At 41.8% G+C, this 19960-nt stretch overlaps 2 protein-coding genes across 8 annotated transcripts in view; both read left to right on the plus strand.

Annotated features, from left to right (window-relative positions):
- Window positions 1–4704, plus strand: part of Elf1 (E74 like ETS transcription factor 1) — a 60421-nt gene extending 55717 nt beyond the window's left edge. For 3 of the 6 annotated variants that reach the window (XM_060391488.1, XM_021642799.2, XM_060391487.1), the window contains one exon: window positions 2596–4704. In XM_060391488.1, coding sequence (XP_060247471.1) covers window positions 2596–3193 — 598 coding nt within the window. In that variant the 3' untranslated portion in view covers window positions 3194–4704. The remainder of the gene's footprint in view (window positions 1–2595) is intronic. The other 3 variants (XM_060391489.1, XM_021642804.2, XR_009594275.1) reach the window with 2 other exon arrangements.
- A 4599-nt stretch (window positions 4705–9303) lies between these two features.
- The window catches only part of Sugt1 (SGT1 homolog, MIS12 kinetochore complex assembly cochaperone), a 45324-nt gene continuing 34667 nt past the window's right edge, over window positions 9304–19960 (plus strand). Inside the window, exons 1-4 of one of the 2 annotated variants that reach the window (XM_060391490.1) lie at window positions 9408–9487; window positions 9575–9632; window positions 11718–11782; window positions 19050–19140. In XM_060391490.1, the coding sequence (XP_060247473.1) occupies window positions 11744–11782; window positions 19050–19140 (130 nt within the window). In that variant the 5' untranslated portion in view covers window positions 9408–9487; window positions 9575–9632; window positions 11718–11743. Of the gene's footprint in view, window positions 9488–9574; window positions 9633–11717; window positions 11783–19049; window positions 19141–19960 lie in introns of both variants that reach the window. The other variant, XM_021642810.2, reaches the window with a different exon arrangement.

Raw genomic sequence — 19960 nt, forward strand, 5'->3', positions numbered from 1 at the left:
TTCTCCTGCCTCTGCCTCCCTGAGTACTGGGATTATAGGTGTGCACCACCATGCCTGGCTATGGCTTTCTTGTGGGTTCCAGGAAAGGGAGTTCATTTCTAGGGTTGTATGAGGCTTTGCTTACTATGCATGTCACGATGCATTTCATTTTCGTCTTGTATGACATTGTGCATAGACATAAGGTAGTAAATAGGGGACTGGGAGGACACAGTTTGCCTTACTGCAGATGTACCTAAAATGAGTTCACTTAGGTTGGGGATCAAGACTCTTGTGTGGATATATTCGGAGACACAGTTGAATGGGAACTAACCACAATACAGGAGTCCCCAAGGGTTGCTAAGAGAGGAACAACGCATTCCAATCTTTGACATGCAGTATGTGTGCAGCTTGATACAGGTGAGGGTCCCCAGGCTGCTGAGCCGTCCCTGTGCCTTCCTGTTTCAGTAGTGCACAGCTACAGACTCATCGCTGGGGATACTGAAGGAGAAGGATCATAATTTTGTGGCCTTATTACAGTAAGACCCTGTCTGCAAACAAGTAAAAAAGAAAATGTATGGCCAGTGGAATGGCTCAGCGGGTAAAGGCATTTGCTTCAGTCATCTAAGTTTTGATTTATGGGACGCGCATGGTGCAAAGAGAGAACTGCCTGGATACAAGCTGTTTTCTGACATCGAGAGGTGTGCTGTGTGACATGTATGCACTCATGCTCGTGCACACGCACACACACACATATACATACATACGTACACACACATCCAGTAAGTATATATTTAAAAGAAGAAAATTGGCCAGGTCAGGTATCTACTCAAACTCCGATTTCCCCAGAGATAACCTTCCTTACATGGGAAGCACAGGGGAGATAGTATATTTTGGATAAGCCTGGTCCCTAAGGTTTTTTTTTTTGTTTTGTTTTGTTTTGTTTTTTTCAATTCACTGTTTGCCTAATACTGCCACACCTTTATTATGAGTCATACTCCTCCCACCTATTAAATCTTTATTACTTAACTCCTGCTCTCTGCCCTTCTCGAAAGCTGTTAGAACTGGGCATGGCGGTAACATGCCTGTAATCTCAACATTCAGGAGGGTTGGTAGATTTGAAGCCAGCCTAGTCAGCATAGGTTCTAGGCCAGCCAGAGCTATACAGCAAAGACCCTGTTTCCAAAATTAAAAGAGAGAAGAAAAAAAGAAAAAGCAGGTATTCTTCTCCCGCAGACTGGTGGTGACTTAGGTGGCAGTCTGAACTTGAGATTTAGCATCCCACAGGGATGAGTCATCCTGTGTCTTCCCACTCCTTTTGAAGTTATACTTGCTCCATTTTATCTCTTCATATGTGCTCACATATAGCACAATAAAATTTATATTTAATAATTTGCTACTTGTGATTAATTTAGCACTGAGCCATTTGATGTATAACTTTCACAAAAACAACTTTACCAAATTCAGAGAGGACAGTTGAACTCAAGATAGAGTTTTCACAAACTGACTTACAATAACAGTAACCATGACTATAAATGTCAAGCTGTGTGCAATGGTGTGTGCCTGTCATCCTAGCAGTGGGGAGATAGACACAGGACCTGGTGAAAAGGCTAGCCTAGGCTCTGAGACTTAGATCTCCAAAAGACAAATAACTTAACAACCCTGTAAACTTCACAAGTGCGAACTTTTACAATTATGTTGAGTCATAACATCACTAATGAACTATCTACCTTATTTAATAATGAGATTAGCTCATTATTTCAGTTAGTTCCATAAACTGGATTGTACACTAAAATCTTTTATGTTAAATTGTAGTTTTATGCTGGGTGGGGTGGCCCATATCTGTAATTCTAACTGCTGGTGGGTAGGTTCAGAGGTAGTGTGGACAGCATAGAAAGACACTGTATTTAAAAATCACTGTGACAATTATTTTGGCCTCTAAAATTGGTAAATATATGTGTATTTTATTTCACCAAAGTTTGGCATTAATTTTGGTCTCAGTTGGCTTAAAACTTGTAGGAATTATAGTCATGACTTTCCTGATGTTGATCTGATACTAAGTATGAGCTACTAAAATCTTAGTAACTCCATTAAAAACTGTTAGGATTTTTTAAAATGTTAATCAAGCATTTTTTCTCATATATATATATATATATATATATATATATATATATATATAAAAGATTGCAAACAATTACGTGATGTTTGGTATTTTTTAGGAGTGAGCACAGTGAACTCACAGATCTGCTTTTAAATCATATTTTTCTTTAGAGTAGCCCATTCATAAATTCCTTTCTTGGTGTGTTGAGACTTTACTCACTTGTATTAATGTGGCAGTATTTATAGATATTTCATTTGAGACACTCTCGCTTTGTAGCTGGGTTGGTTTTGAGCTGCCTCTGCCTCTTGAGTTTGGTAATTACAGGTGGGTGCTGTTACCACAGCCAGCCTGTTAAAATGTTTAAAACAAGGCTTGGCATGATGTTACTTATGCAGTGATAAAAGTAGGGGAAGCAGCAATGGGAATGTCTGTCATACTTTTAAGAATAACTGTGGAGTACTGAAGTGTTAAAAGATGTTCCATTCTCTAATGGTCTCACTTCTATTTGTTGATCTCAGCAGGAGCATACAGGCTTCAACCCAGGTTCCAGTAGTCGTGTCTCCTGGCAACCAGCAGCTGCATACGGTAACACTCCAGACAGTGCCACTCACCACGGTCATAGCCAGCACAGACCCGTCATCAGGTGCTGGGTCACAGAAATTTATTTTACAAGCCATTCCGTCATCACAGCCTATGACAGTACTGAAAGAAAACGTCGTGCTACAGTCACAGAAGCCGGGCTCTCCCCCTTCGATTGTCTTTAGCCCTACCCATGTACAGCAGGTCCTTACAAGCAATGTTCAGTCTATTTGCAATGGAGCTGTCAGTATGGACTCCTCTCCATCCTTCAGTGCCACACCTGTGGTGACCTTTTCTCGAAGTTCCCAGCTGGTTGCACACCCACCTGCCACTGTGATCACTTCTGTTATCAAAGCTCAGGAAACAAAGACTCTTAAACAAGAGGTAGAGAAAAAGGTGGAAGATCATTTGATTGAAGACACTGAGAAAACTGAAGAGCAGGCACAGCCTTATGTGATGGTGGTATCCAGTACAAACGGGTTTCCCTCTCAGGTAGCCATCAAACAGAATGAACTGCTAGAGCCCAACTCTTTTTAATTAATACACCAAAGGAATTATAGGTTATTTTTTTTAATGAGCTCATTTTTCGGTTGTCCAAACATAACATGATTTTTTTTTCCTAAGTCCATAGAAGGTCTTAATTTTATCATTGTTAAAATAGTTACTTTTGACTCTGCTAAACGAGGAGGAAACTCAAGTGTTTCTCTTCTCTAAGTGTTTCAGAACTCAGTTGTGAAGGAGCAGGAATTTTATACGATGAAGAAATTCTTGATTTATTTCAGTTTCTATAAGTATTTTTAAAGTTTCTTTTCTAACTTGACACTGTATTAGCTTCCTGATCATTTGTAAATACTAACTAAATAAAGGGTAACAGGGAATTTATATAGGAAATATTTTCATTCCACTTGTATAATTTAAGTCTTGACTCTTTCAGATACAAGAAACTTATTTTCTACTATAAAAATTATTATGATGTCACTTAGTTTGACTTTAGTTCACTGCACTGTGTATTATACTATGAATTTGTAAAATAACATAAACTGAAATGTAAGCCTAGTGTATTGGTGCATACTTGTAATCCTAGCACTCGGGAGGTGGATGAAGCATAATCAGGAGTTCAAGGTCAGCCTTAGCTACCTAGTGGGTTTTGAAGCCAGCCTGGGCTACAGGAAACCTTTTTTAAAAAACAATAACAAAAAAATTCAAGTGTGCCTATGACAACATCTGAACCCGAGTTTCAGAATGTGATATTATAAAGGCGGCGGCCTGTGAGTGACACTTCCACTAGCTTGGTGTGTGACCCTGTGCGGGTCACTTCACCTGCTAGAGTCTTTACCATTTTGGGAAAATGAAGGGACACATTGGACTAGACAAAATGATCTCCAAGTTTCCTTCTTACTACAAATTTTATGATTTTAGTACCTGTGCTTTAAAATTATTCAGAATATTACCAGATTATTTCCTAATGTAAATATGAGTAAAACACTGCTTAAAAAGGTTTTTCTCTCAAAATTATTCTATTATCAGTAAGATCTGCCATAAATTCTCTCTAAGTTCTTTGTTCATTGATTCTTAGACCACCATGTATTGTGGCTTATTAGTAAACTTAAGTGCTGAGTGCTAAGTGACAGGCTGCTGGTTCTGAGAGAGTCAGGGCTCCAAGGGCCAAAACAGCAAGCTGAGTCCTGAGCTAACATAGCTGAGTCAGTTATTATAAAAGCATAATTGCTTTTTATTTGAACAATTTTTTTACGGTGGGTGAAGGGGGGGAAGTTGCATACAAAGATATATATCCAAGTTTCTGATGTAGAGTTCTTAGATTATTTTTAACTGTAAATAATGTACATTTAACGTCACAAGAAGCTTTTCTGCAAATTTTCTAGTAGAGAAATTTTTGTAGAAGAAAAATCATGTTTAGAGGTCTAATATTATATGTTTTCATATTATAAAATGAATTTGTATTTAAACAAAAATTTAAATTTTGGAATCCTCTAAATGTTTTTGTATCTTTAATTGTTTATTATTAAATCATGTAAAAGTTCTCAATATTTCCGGTTTGAAATAAATGTTTGTCATTATTTCTTTCACTTTTTGACACACGGCTTCCCTAGACACACTGTGTTGTCCTGGAACTAGTGACCATCATGCTCCAGACTCCTGAGTGCCAGCCCATGCAGCCATCCCTAGCATGTGTTCTCGTACTGTGTGCACATCCATGTGCGTGCCTGAGTGTGAACGTAGAGGACAACATTTGAGGTTTGGTTCTTTTCTTCCACCATGGACTCCCAGGTTTTCAGGCTTACAGCGAGTGCTGTTACCCACTAAGCATCACATCAGCCCTGGTAAATGTTTCTTGAAGAACACACACAAACACGTTACTAGTATTTGCATTGGTACTGAATGTTTCTGTAAGACTCCTAGTCAAAGTTGCAGGGGGCTATCTTTCCTTTTCCTTTTTGCCATGCCATACGACAGTTTCTAGACGTCACATGATAGAATACTAATGGTGTCCACTTTGTGATTGACAGTAAGGTGTTGGCAAAAGAGCAGGTAAGCAAGAGAAGACTATCGATAACAAACCTACTTCCAAAATTATGCCAGTTGCTCAAGTGATGACTCTGCTCTTATGGCCCAAACACCTCTTTTGCTGGTTAGGTTTTGTCAACAGCTAGAATCATCTGGGAAGAAGGATCATCAGCTGAGAAAATGCCTCCATCAGATTGGTCTGTAGGCTATTTTCTTGATTAATGATTGGTGTGAGAGAGCTCAGCCTTCTGAGGTGGTGCCATTCCCAGGCAGGTGGTCCTAGGATGTGAGGCAAGACTTGCTAATTGATCTAATTTAGAGGTGTTAATATACAGCTTTTATAAGGCTTTTCACATAGTGGTTGTGATTGTACAGACCTATAATCTCAGTACTCAAGGACACAGAGGCAGGAGGATCAGCAATTCAGGATCACCCTCAGCTTTATGGTGAGTGTGAGACCAGCATGGGTTAAATGACAGTCTGTCTCAGAAAGCCAAATTAAAAATAAACTTCTGGTGTGTGAGGCTGTGGCTGCAAGTACGGTTTTTTTTAAATGTTTGAGGGCACGTACAAGAATGTAGAGATGAGAGAACAACCTGGTATCTGTGCTCGCCATCCACTGGGTCTGAGTTAGGTCCTACAGATCCTGTTCCAGCTTTTACCTGCCTCCTGGGGATCTGATCTCGGGTCCCCATGCTTACACAATGGCTATTTCCACTGAGCCATTTCCGCAGCCCTAAAACGGGCTTTCTTATTAGAAACACGGTCAATTAATTGCTAAACTTGGAAAAAGAAAACTTCAAGAAAACAAAAATTTCTATAATGTGCTGGACCCCTACTCACTGGTAAGCTTAGTAACTTTCACAAATTAGTACCCATTTGTGTGTGTGTGAGTGTAAAACCATAAGGACTTTCTATATCCACCCCACAGCTCTGAAAAATGACATGGAGTTTTAGGCCTTAGTTTATACTGTTCCCAACCTCGCTCTTAGAACCTACGTTTAACCTATGTTCCTACACATGGTTCTTTCCCTCTCCTCAGTTTCACAGTCTGATTTCTTCCTTGTCTTATAGGTGAATCATGCCTCTTTCTTTCCCAGAGTTCCCTGCCTATTCTCCTCCTGCCTTTGCTATAGGCTGCTCAGTTCTTAATTCAACCAATCAGAAGGGGATAGAGAACAATATTTATAAAACATCAGAACACGTGATGCTTAACACTACCAGAGTCTGGGCTAGGAGAGATGGCTCAGAGCTTAAGAGCACTGGCTGCTCTTGAGTTCAACTCCCAGCAACCATATGGTGGCTCATAACCATCTATGACGAGGTAGGGTGCCCTCTTCTGGCCTGCAGGCACACATGCAAGCAGAATACTGAAAAAATCTTTAAATATATGTGTTTGGTGTAACTCTGGTTAGCCTTGAATTCAGAGGAATCACCTGCTTTTGCCTCCCAAGTGTTGGGATTTAAGGCATGTGTCAGTACTAATACATATCCTTTACATCATTATTTGATGTGTATGTGTGTCTTAAGTGTTCTATTGCTGTGAAGAGACCCCATAATCAAAAGAAAGCATTTGATTGCAGCTTGCTTACAGTTTCAGAGGTTTAGTCTATTATCCTCATGGTGGGGAACATGGCAACATAAAGGCAGACTGGAAGGCAGCAGGAAGAAAAGAGACTGGCCCTGGCTTGGGTCCTTAAAACATCAAAACTCAACCCCAGCAACACACTTCCTCTAACAAGGCCACATCTCCTATTCCTATTTTTTTTTTTTTTAAATAGTGCCACTTCTTGATGACTAAACATTCAAATCTATGAGTTTATGGCAGCCATTCTCAGACTACATGTATCTATCTACCTACCTACCTATCTACCTACCTGTTTATGCAGAGAGGTGTTGGAGACTCTGAGACTAGAATTACAGATTGTTGTGAGCCACCATGTGGGTGCTAGGAATTGAACTTCTGATTCCCTGGGAGAAGGGCCAGTGCTTTTAACCTCTGAGCCATCTCTCCAGTGTACTACATTTTATAGGCATATAATATTAGTATACTATAAACAACCTGCAGAAAACTTTTTTTTTTTCCAAGAGAGGGTCTCAATATATAGCTCTGTCTGACCTTGAACTCAATACATAGCCCAAGGTGACCTTGCACTCTTGGCAATCCTCCTGCTTCAGATTCATAATTAGAGACTAAAAGAGTGTGTTACAAAGCCAAGCTAAACCAAATCTTTACTGTGAGACACATGTGCATGTTCAGGACAGCCAATGATGCACAGAGAAACGAACAAAAACAAACAAAAAACCAAAAAAAAAAAAAAAAACAACCAAACAAAAAAAACCCTGCAAACAGAAAAAAAACTGACATTTGTTTTAAAGATCTTTATGCAGAAGACAACCTTCATCTGTATGCATCTGTTCTTTTATATTTGCGTGTCTGCTGGGTACACAAAAATGTAGAAAACCTTAAAGATCCAAATTGAAACTCTGTGCCTTCCCTTAAAAAATCCCCTTAGCTTCAGTTTTCTCTGCAATGGAAAGTAGTTTTATTTTTTAATTAAATTTTTATTTTTTACATTAATTACATTTTATTCGCTTTGTATCTCAGCTGTAACCCCCTCCCTCATTCCCTCTCAATAGCTTCAGTTTTCTAGTTCAGCTGTTGTCTTGTCAGCAATCACTCAAACCAGAAACCTGCATCTCTGAGTTTAGTGTTCAAATGGCCTTGTTCTGCCTTAAGTCTGTCTCTCACCTCCATTCCTACAATCAGTGGACTCAGATTCCTTTCTCGGACCTGCTATCTTGTATCAGCCCTTCTCTTCTCCCTCTCTAACCGTCTATTTACATTGTAGACGGGCTATGGTACAGGATGCAAGTATGTAACATTTTAAACTTTGAAGTATTTCACACCTCTCTTGATGACATTTAATCCTTGTACCTTCTGTTTCTCCAATTTAAATATGGGCTCAAGTTTCTTTGTAGTTCTCTCCTCCCCCCGCCCTTTTTTTTTTTTTTTTTTTCAGCTGCATGGGCTAAGTGGTTAGGAGTTTTAACAAAAAGTGAGAATTCTAAGACATGGGAAAAGCAAACTGAGGATTTTGGCCTGTATGGGGGGGGGGAAGTGCTACAAAGGTGGGGAAGATAAAAGTTAGGCCTTTTAAAGTTAAAATTCAGCAAAGTGGTCGAGCTTAACAGTGAGGATATGTAAGCAAATCAACTCTTAATTTATTTTTCTCCGTTCAGTCTCATGTTTCCAGATTGAGGTCTTATGTCATGTTTGAGGAAGGCATTGACCACCTCTTCATCTGCTGGAATGGGTTTGGTAAAAATGACCTTCTGAGCGTATTAACAGCTTTTAAATCAAGTTTGGTGTACAGTCTGGATGCAGCGGATACTTTAATCCTGTTACTCGCTCTGCAGAGCCTCTCATTTCCACTCCTCCCGGTTGACCCTTACCACTTAATCTCAAAGAACTCGCGGGAAGCTTTCCAGCCTGCTGTTTGGTTCTAAGGACAGCGGGGGTGGGAGGGAAGGCCTGGCCGGTTAGTTAGATTCACGAGGCAGCACCAAGACAAAGCCTCCAGGACGGGCTTTTCTTGGTTTGGAAAGTCGACCAGGAAGGAAGCTCCGGGTGTGGACGGCTGCGACCTGGCAGCGCCTTCGGGAAACTCCATTCTCCAGGCCGGTCACACGACTTCCGGCGAGCCAGCCCGTCCGGGCTCTCCACGGCCTGGTCCGCGAACCGACGACGCGCCACACCCGGCTCTACCGCCGGAAAAGACCTGGCAGCCACGAATGACGTCACGCGCAGCTCGGCCGCCCGCGGCAGCCATGATGAAAACCAGAGAAAACGGGGCTTAACGCGGCACGCCTTAACAGATGCGCGAGCTCCCCCGAACCATCCCGGAACCTTCCAGCGGGGACTCTGAGCCAGTGTCAGAAAACCTGCGAGCCGCCCGGGAGCGCCCACCGGCAGGCGGCGGGGGCAGGCCTCCCGGCCACGCCCTCGGGGCGGGGCCTTGCGCGCGTCACGGGGAGAGGGCGGGGCCGGAGAGCGTTTCCTCCTCTTTCCCAGCGGGCCCCGCGCCCACCTGCCCGCCCTTCGCCTCCTTTTCCGCGGCCGCGTGCTGCGCGACTGCTGATTGGCTGCCGGGGACGGAAGCTCTGTTGGTGTTTCTTCAGAAGTTTCCCCCCCTGGGCGGCGGCGGCGGGGCTGGTAACCAAGGTAGAAAACGCTCGGGCAGAGAAGCTTTAGTGGCTCTTTAGGATGGCGGCAGCTGCAGCAGGACCTGCAACGTCCCAGCGGTGCGTGATTTTCTTCACCTTTGCTGTTTGTCTTGCTTTTCTTTCCTTGGTTAGTGAGCCCTGCTGAAGTCGTTGTTTTCCTGGCAGGTTTTTCCAGAGCTTTTCAGATGCTCTGATCGACGAGGACCCTCAGGCGGCGTTAGAGGTGAGTGAGCTTATTTCTGCTCCATTCGCACTGGGACTGTTCGGTTCCTACAGACCCTGCCTCTTCCCAGCAGTACCTTCGTTGGCTCAAAAATCCACGAAGATGTCTCAGTCCCAAAATTAAGACCCTGAGATCCATTTCTTTGTCCCCTAGTGACCCTTTTGCCACAGATCTTGCCCTTCCACTCCCCAGATTTAGGCACTCCACAAGCTCCTGGTGAGGGCACCTCCCTCCGATTTATTTCTTAGACGCCTAGTTGCCAAGAAATAAATTGTGTTGGCCTGAAACGACTATTTTTTTTTTTTAATGGCGTTTATGATCAAGGAAAAAGCGAAAATAGGGCTTAATGTACCCTTTTTTTACTTTGACAGGTACGGTTGCCCTTTTATGCCAGGTGTTGCCAAGTTTCCTTAGTTAAGTTTACTAAAAAGTTATTTTCCCAGCTGGGTTTAGTGGCGCATGCCTTTAATCCCAGCACTCGGGAGGCAGAGGCAGGTGAATCTGTGAGTTCCAGGCCCAATCTGGTCTACAAATTGAGTCCAGGACGGCCAGGGCTGCGCAGAAAAGCCCTGTCTCGAAAAACAACAAAATTGACCGTGATGGCACACACCTTTAATCCCAGCACTCAGGAGGCAGAGGCAGGCTGATTTACAGAGTCCAGGACAACAGAGAAACCTTGTCTCAACAACAACGAACAAACTAACATTTTCCCTTCTGTTCTTGAAACTGTATGGAATACCATGCTTGTTCTTTATACAATTGTTTGTAAAAAACGTGTTTTATATTTAACCTAGCCTCAAACTTTGGATCCCTTGAGTGCACGGAATGGACCAGTAGGCCCTGCCTACATCTTAAATATTAGATAAGTTGCTTTTGGGCCTTTTTAGGTGAAGTTTAGAATAAACTAGCTTTGTATGGTTGTTGCTTAGGGGCGCTGGCTGGACTCCACAGAGAGTGGTCAGTACCTATCAGGTATGGTGGCACAGGCCTGTAATGCTAGTACTCAAGAGGTTAGTGCATGAGGGTCAGAAACTCAAGGTCATCTGGAGCCACATAGTGCGTTCAGGCTAGCTAGCCTTGGATCTGTGAAACTCTGCCTGAAGTTTCAGAGCCCAAAGAATCACCCTGGAAAAAGGAAACTTTTTTTTCCTTTGTATTTATTTATTTTATTTATTTATTACAATTTGTTCACTTTGTAACCTAGCTATAGCCCCTTCCCTGGTCCCCTCCCAATCCCACCCTCACTTCCTCTTCTCCCATGCCCTTCCCTGAGGCCCTCCCTGAGGGAAGGGTGAGGTCCTCATCCCTTCCCTCTGACCCTAGCCTATCAGGTATCATCAGGACTGGCTGCATTGTCTTCCTCTGTGGCCTGGTAAGGCTGCACTCCACACCCCCCCCCCACCCCTTTCAGGAGAAGTGATCAAAGAGCCAGCCACTGAGTTCATGTCAGAGACAGCCGCTTCCCTTTATAGGGAAAATCTGTACAGCTAAAGCAGCTAAGCAAGAGGGCCTCTGAAAAGGAAACATTTTTACATTCTGAGCCTTGGAGAAACCACTCTTCTAGAGGTTAGCAGGCTAGTAGAGCTACTTTGTTGCTTGGGCGTTTGAAGCTCAGTTTTGTGTTAGGACCAGAGTGATTATCAGGTCAGACAGATGATTAGGTTCTGTAGCAGTGCATCAGTGAGTGTCCTGGTTGCGGCCACACGCCGTTAATCCCAGTGCTTGGGAGACAGAGACAGGTGGATCTTTTTAGTTGGAGGCCAGCCTGGCGTTACTGAGTGAGTTCCAGGACGGCTAGTTCTACACACAGAAAACAAAACAAAAGCCAAGGCATTAGTGACTGAGATTACGACTACAGAGGCAAATGTTTTTATGTTTTCTGCCAAAGGAAATAAAGGCAAAATGGAGCATATGAGGAGGACTGAGAAAGGAGGAGGAAATGAATAATCATTGAAAGCTTACTGAGTGCTGGATATAGATCCAGGCAGCCCCCTCCCCAGTCCCAGGATGGTTGACAGATACTGCTCCTTCTAATGTATTACTGCTCCTTCTAATGTATTTCATGTAATACTCTTTAACTTCCAGCTTATTGTGGACTTTCTTCTGTTTGAATGAAAATGGGCACAGTAAAAGCAACCAACCAACCAATTGTGAGTGAAAAGGGTAAAAGTTTATTCCAAACTGCCAAGGCTTTCTCAGAGGATAGGAGAGAGAAGTGATGGGAATGTATGCACCGCATCTGCTGGGTTTTTTGAAAAGTGGTACCTGGGATAAAGGGAGCTTGTGAGTTGTGGTAAGGGCCTTGTGAGTAGGGAATGAGGGAGTGAGAGGCTATCGTTGACCTTGCTAGTGGGCGCCACTGTTGTATGTTAGTGGAAGATCCGTATTTTCCTTTTTCCAGAGTTGGGGAGGAAACTTCATTTAGCAAGTGGGAACTATATTCAGGCCCCTGAAAGAACACTGCTTTTGTCTAAGTGCTGGATTTTGGGAAAAGGGATTTCTTGGGGGACTGATACTGTTTTTGGCCCTGCTTTGTTTTACTGTATTAATGATCTAGTAGCCAGAATGACAGTTGGAGCATATCACTTTCCTATAAAATTTTGCATGTCCTTCCCTCACTGAAGATCCAAACTCCTTAGCGGGTGTGTAAGGAGTGCCTGGTGCTGTGGACATCTTGGGACTTCCTTTTTTCTCTATAGAGGTACACTGTTTTGACAACTTCTAGCTCAGTTCTGCTTCTTTTGCCCAAAATACACGTGGCCTATATCTCATTTGACTTGGGGGTGTCTATTTCTTTAGATTTCATGGGAAATGATTCCTGTCCAAAGGAACTAGGTTTCTGTTTAAATCTAAGTTGGGCCTGAAAGTAGCTTCAAGATAGCATGGGTTTTGTCTATCTTGATTACTGGCGTCCTCAGTGAAGCACTTGGTACACTTGATGGGCAAGTTCTACTGAATTCTTGTAACACTTGTCTACATTTTACTCAGTAGGGAGTTGAAGTAAAGAGTAATAAGGTTAACTTGCTCAAAGCAAAGAACCTTGGGAGCAACAGGTTTCTAGTTTCAAGGGATTAAGGTCACCTGGTAGGGAGGGACTGGAGCTATATGATATAGCTACTAGTAGCTGACTTGGAAGTCACTTTGTTGAGAGCACAACTGAGATTAATGTGTAGAGGCAATCAGTTCTGATGTTTTTCTGTTCAGCAGTGCTAAATGGTTTTAAACAAATGGATTGATATTTCTGTGCTTAGACCTTAGTTAGGTAAGGAAAAGAAGAGAAATCATGTGTTCTTTGATCCTTAATTAGCTTTTTTCCCCTTAATTAGCATTTTTAAAGGGCTTAAATTTAAATACCTAGCCTGCCCATGTGAATGCCTTTAATGCTGCATTAAAAAAGGCAGAGGCAGGTGGATAGCTGTGAGTTCCAGACCTGCCTGGTCTACAAAACCAAGTCCAGGACAGCCAAGGTTACAAAAACAAAACAAAACAAAACAAAATTAATTTATTAAGAGCTACTCTTAATTAAAAAAATTTTTTAGAAGCCTTGCTGGGGTTTGAACCCTGGTCTTCATGCAGGAAAAGTGGATGATCTATCACCATGCCTCCTACATCTCCAGTTATAAAGTTGTATTTGTTGAGTCAGGGTTTCACATATCCCAAGCTACCCTCAACTCATATGTAGCTGAGGATGACTTTGAACTTCTGACCCTCATATGCCTTGGTATACAGGCCTTGTCACTGTGCCCAGTTTTATGATGTGTGCTAGGAAACAAACCCAGGGCTTCATGTATGCTAAGCAAGCATTCTACCAACTGAGCTCCATCCCCAACCTGTCTAAAGTCATAATTTTAATGTCTTCCACTTTTTCTACTTATTATTGTTCTGGTTAGTGGCATACCTCTCACTGTGGTTTTTGCTTGCTTTTTTCTTTGTGTGGTGGGATAGATGCTATTCAAGTACCCTGCCACCGAACCCACAGAATTCATTTTCTGCAGGTGTAATTTTGGGCATGTTTACAATGTGCTTGGCTTAGGTCTGCACTTATTAATAGCCTTTTGCTGCTGTGACTCCAGTGTTGGCACAGAAGACATGTTGTCTCCTCAGGTGCTTCCATTGACTACCAGGCTTCTCTATAGGCAGCAACTTTTCAAAAACAATGGTGCATTAAAAAGCATACTTTTAGATACATGTAGTTAAGACCACAAATCATTATCTTAACTGGATTTGTTTCAGGCTTTATTATAATTTGCTTATTCACAAATCATGTTTTAACCATTTGTAAATTTGTCATTCTTTTAAGTTTGGCTGTTATTGTTTTTTTGTTTGTTTGTATGATTGTTTTGGAAAGTTATTTTTAGTAACAGCCTTACCAAGTCAGTTGGAGATTTATGAAACTGAACAGAAACTTGTTTTCCTTAACTAACAAATGATTAGTGGTTTTAAAGGTCATTTACAAGTGTTTTGAAATACTGAGCTTTTACTTGACTTTTTAATGTCAGCACTCAAGGGGCCTGAAGGAGGGGGACTGCGAGTTTGAAGCTATAAGTAGTCACTATATACATAATTACATAGTAGTAACATTTTTATTCTTGTTTTTCAGTTTCTCTTAGGATGTGTGTGTTTTAATTTTAGTTTAAAACACAGAAGCCCAAAACCAAAACCAAAACACAGAAGCCAGGTTGACCCTGCACTCATTATGTAGTCAAGAATGGTTTTGAACTAAAGATCTTCCGCCTCTCCTTTTCTGTTGTTGAGGTTATATTCTTACAGTCTTATACCACCATACCTACCTGTTTTTTACATAATTTGGGGTATTGAAAAGGGCTTTTGTTAGAGACCCACAACTGGACAATGTGTAAAGAGTGAGAGACATTGGAGCACTCAGTCCCAAGTGGGATATATTTATCCAGCCCCTTTCTGAAAAGCTTGGGATGGGGGATCTAGGGAGAAAAGGAGGCTGAAAGATAGGCCAGAGGTGATGGAGGCACTCCAGGGACACAACTGGACAAATCACATAAGAACTCAGATTGTAGTAGCGTGCACAAGACCTACACAGGTTTAAGACAAATGGGCTCCTAGCACTGAGAAGAAATGGATGTGAGGTCCAACTCCCAAGCAAGAAACTTGTTTGCACTTGATACCTGTAGGTGAAGGAAAGTGAGTTTTCTCCAATGGAGTCCCTGTGTGTATTATATACCCTCCAGGGCAAGCCCTGTGCCCAGGAGTGATCACTCAGTTAACACAAAAGTTATTTGTCTAGAGATTAAAAAGTTGGATGAGTAGGGAGGTGGAAGGGTGTGGGAAGCTTAAAATCATGATCAAAACATACGGAAAAAATTTTAAAATTTTTTTCGGACAGGGTTTTTCTGTGTAGCTTTGGCTGTCCTGGACACTTTGTAGACCAGGCTGGCCTAAAACTCACAGAGATCCACATGCTTCTCTGCCTCCCTGAGTGCTAGGATTACACAGGCATGTGCCACCACACCTGGCTGGAATTTTTTTCTTAAGAGGGAAAAAAAAGAAAGGGTTTTGTATTCAGTGTGGAAGCACTCTGCCTACTGAGCCACATACTTAGCCGGGGGGGAAAAAGTATATTAAAAATATTTTTCCCCTCCAACTGGTATCTGGTTTATGTCTTATATAATGTTTCTAAAAATACTTTTGAATTTGATGCTCTTGACATCAGTATAATCTGTAATAACCTTTTTGGTCATAATCCTGTTTTCTTTTACCTTTCTTTTTTTCATTTTGAGACAAGATCTCTATGTAGCCCTGGATATCCTGGAATTCTCTATGTAGACCAGGCTGGTCTCAAGCTCAGAGATCCCTTGCCTCTGCCTCTGTACTGAGATTAAAGGTGTGGGCCACTATGCCCAGCTTATTTGCTATTTTCAAATTGTTTTTAAAATTAGGTGTAAGATTTACTTAATCTACAGATTACACAACACTAGAAAACATCAATACAGTGAGATGGTGAGAGTTCCTTGGAGTAAAATGAGCCGAGAGGTGCTGCTGTTTTGTGTAAGTACTACTCTGGGACTTGACAGACCTGGATTTGGATCTAGTCTCTAAAGAAGGAAGAATGAATTTCCTGTACCCTTCTGGAAAGAGAACATTCTAGTCTAGTGCTTTTCAACCTTCCTAATGCTGTGCCCCTTAATACAGTTCCTCATGTTGTGGTGACAACCCAACCATGAAATTATTTTTGTTGCTACTTTATAACTGTAATTTTGCTACTGCAATGAATCGTAATGTAAATATTTGTGTTTTCCAGTGGTCTTAGGTGACCCCTGTAAAAGGGTCTGCGACCCATAGGTTGAGAATTGCTGTTGTAGCCAGATGAAGCAACAGGTTTTGAGGAACTTCTAGATGGTTGTGGTTGGACATGAGCTGGGGGGAAGAGTGACACAGTGTTAGCCAGAGATGTAGGCTGTTAAGAGCCTTTTGGAAGGACCTAGATTTTTGCTTGGCATCAGCTGGACAGCTTTATGCAGAGACACAGTAAAGGGTTTTGAAGTTCCTGGTTGTACTACATATTTAGTGCTTTTGAAGTCGTTGATTATAGGTATGTTTTGGTAGAATTTGTTTAATTTTTTTTACAGATAAGGGTTTCATGTAACCCAGGTTGATATGGAATTTGCTGTGTATCTGAGGATGACCTTGAATTGAACTCTCAGTACTGGGATTACAGGCATATGTCACCATATCCAGTTTTGTAGGTGCCTAGGGTTAAATCCCAAGGCTTTGTACGTGTTAAGCAAGCACTCTATGAACTTAAGCTATTGCCCATCTTGGCTTTAGGTCTGTTTTGGTTATCTGGTATACATTGGTTTTGAGAATCGTTAGAATTAAACAAAATCAGTGGTGAGTGCCTGTTTAAATATATCTTTTTATAACTACGATTGTATGGGTTCATTGAGCAGAGAATCCGTCCTTTGTCTGCACTTGGCATTGGCCTTATTGACATGTGATGTTTTCTTGTGTTGTTAATTATAGAAGAATTTTGATTCAGAACATGGCTACTCTGGCAAGAGATCACATCCAAAGACTTTCTAGGTCTGTGTGATCCAGCTGGAATACAAACATGCCTTTATTCCAAGAGACAGAGGCAAGCAGATCTTTGTTTTCTTTTTTTTTTTTTTTAATTTAAATTTATTTTTAATTCTGGATTGTAGCCCTCTCCCTCACCTCCTTCCAGTCCTATCCCACCTCCCACTACCCCCCCCCCCCATTACCCTACCCTAGTCCTCAGAAAGGGGAGCCCTCCTTTCCTATCAACTGGCCCCAGCCTATCAATTCTCATCAGGACTGCCTGGATCCTCCTCTTCTGTGGCCTGGCAAGGCAGCCTGCCAGGGGAATTGATCAAAGAGTGGATAATGGAGTCCATGTCAGAGATAGCCCCTGCTCCCCTTTACTAGGGAACCCACAAGGGGACTGAGCTGCCTGTAGGCTATATCTGGGCAGGGGATCTAGGTCCTCTCCATGCATGGTGCTTGGTGCATCAGTCTCTGCAGGGGCCCCTGGGCCAGATTTGTTGGCTCTGTTGGTCTCTTTGTGGAGCACCTGTGTTCCCCCTGCCCTGGGTTTTTCTATGCCCCCACTCTTCATAAAATTCTCTGCATTCTGCCTAAAGTTCGGCTGTGAGTCTCAGCATCTGTTTCAATCCCTTGTTGGGAGGAGTTTTTCAGAGGACATCTATGGTACTTCCATCCTTTTCCCTCAGCAGATTCAAGTTCAAGGCCAGCCTAGTATAGAACAAATTTCAGGCAAAGAAAAGTGTAGGTCCAGGTGTGGTGGTACATGCCTTTAATCCCAAACAATGAAGGTAAAGTTAGTTTATAGAAGGTGGTACATGCCTTTAATCCCAAACAATGAAGGTAAAGTTAGTTTATAGAAGGAAGCACCCATGTTTGAAAGTGATATCTAATTGAATAGCAGAACAAGTGAACAGGAAAGATTTAACAGAATAGGAATGTCCAATCTTCATGGGAAGAAAGAGGAAAGGGAAGTTACTTAAGGAGCAATGCAGAGAAGAGAGGAGACAGTTTTACGGGGACAGTAATAGAGACAGGTTTGCAGAGAAGAACATAGGTGAAGACAGAACGAGCCAGAGAATGAGAAGGAACCAGAATATTAGGGCTGATGTCTGGAGATTGAGGCCAAGCAGAGCAATTCAGGGGCTGAGAGAATAGCCAGATTGAGTAAGTTAGCTGGGAGAGGAGTTTGAGCCAGCCAGGTGTGAGCTCAGAACAAGAGAGGGTGAGCTTATGAAGCAGTAAGTCTTGGAGGATGAAAACATTCTAGGTTTAAGTTAGATTATGTAGAGGCTAGAAGCTTCCAGGGCTAGGCCTAGGTTAGCAGACAGAGGAAGTAATCCTCTGAGACAGCAATTGAAACAAATAAAAGTTCTTTTTACAGTTAATGGTCCAACTGCTGCGTGAATAGTGACTACCCAGCGTAGTGAATGTTTTCATCTCCAATACTAACTCTTAATCAGTTACCTATCCCAGCTTGAGCTGAATGTTGTGATCTATTTTGGTTTTCTGGAATTGATAACTACCTAGGTAATTGTACATTCACTCCTGTTAACCTCCATGAACTATAGATTTAATTTCTAAGATGTTTTTTTTGTTGTTGTTATTGTTGTCATTTTGTTTTTAAAATTTTGTTTCTATTTGTGTGTTTTTTTTTTTGTTGTTTTTTTTTTTTTGCTTTTTGATAGGGTTTTTCTATGTAGCCTTTGGCTGTCCTGGACTCACTTTGTAGACCATTCTGGTCTCTAACAGAGATCCACCTACCTCTGCCTTCCCATGTGCTGGGATTACAGGCCTTGCACCATCTCGCCCAGCTGTTTCTACTTGCTTTTAAATTGGATAGCTTTATATTTTCTTGTTTTTTTGTTTTTGTTTTTGTTGTTGTTGTTTGGTTTGGTTTTTCAAGGCAGGGTTTTTTGTGTAACAGCCCTGGCTGTCCTGGAAGTCACTTGAACTCAAGAGAGCTACCTGTCTCTGCTTCCAAAGTGTTGGGATTAAAGTTGTGTGCCACCACTGCCCAACTAGCTTTACATTTTCTAGGCTCCTCAAATTCTACCTGGTATTTTGGCCTTCTCCAAATGAGGAATTCTGAGCTGGTCTATGTCTTATCAACAGAGTTCTATAGAATAAATGAGATCATAATAACTGCAATTTATTGAGCTTTTACAATGGACTAAGAACTGCTGAGTGCTTTCCATAAGTATTACATTTTGAGCCTGGTGAAGGGGAAGGAAGAAATAATGATCCTCTTTAAATGACAAGCTTTATACTTGTTTCCTTCTTATCTTCAATAGGTTATTTGATTTTAAGTTTTTTTTTTTTAATGAGAATTTGATGGTTTTAAACATTATTTACTGATATTCCACATGTTTGTATTTGTAGGAGCTGACTAAAGCTTTGGAACAGAATCCAGATGCCGCACAGTATTACTGTCAGAGAGCTTATTGTCACATTCTTCTTGGGAAATACTGTGGTAATGTTGAACTAAAGTTTTTTTTTCTATGTCCACTCTAGCTTCCAAATAATGAGACAGAGACCTGTTACATTTCTATAATAAGCTTAAAGAACTATAGCAGGGCAGATTCTCTACTCTAACCCATATATGCTGTCTTGGCCTACTTCCCAGCCACATGCCCTGCAGTCTTAACCTGACCACTCCTGCTCCATCTCTGTCCTCCTGGAGACTTTATTTTTTTTCCTCTCCTCCTCTTTCTCTCTTCATTTTTTTTCCTCTCCTCCTCTTTCTCTCTTCTTTACTTGGATCTACCTCCCCTCCCTCCCCCACGAGATTCCAAGTCCTACCTTGATTCTCCTGCTTGCTCTTTATTAACCAATCTGGGATGATGGAGAACAATTTTTATACAGCATTGAGACAGGAGATTCTTCAATGATAATGACAATACTAGAATCTGTTAGCATTTAGCTCTCTGTCAGCTTCAGCAATTAACAACTGAATATACAGAGACCTTAATACAGTGTGTGAAGGACACTTCTACATGATAACTTTTCTTTCAAGCTGTCTTGTCTTTTTATAGGTTACATATAAATTTTTCCCCAAGTCAGAATGTCAAAATAGAGTCTTTGTGAATGTGTGTGTGTGTGGATGTGTGCATGAGTGTGCATGTTCGTACACTTGCATAGTGTGTGAAAGCCAGAGGAAAACTTTGGGTCCACTCAGGAATGCTGTCAGTCTCTTTTAAGACAGCTCATGGGCCTAGAGCTTACCAGTTAGGCTAGACTGCTAGCCAGTGAGCCCCAGGGAGAAGTCACCATACCTGGTGACTTCTTAATAG

This window comes from Meriones unguiculatus, chromosome 9, assembly GCF_030254825.1.
Source record: "Meriones unguiculatus strain TT.TT164.6M chromosome 9, Bangor_MerUng_6.1, whole genome shotgun sequence".
NCBI classification, from domain to species: Eukaryota; Metazoa; Chordata; class Mammalia; order Rodentia; family Muridae; genus Meriones; species Meriones unguiculatus.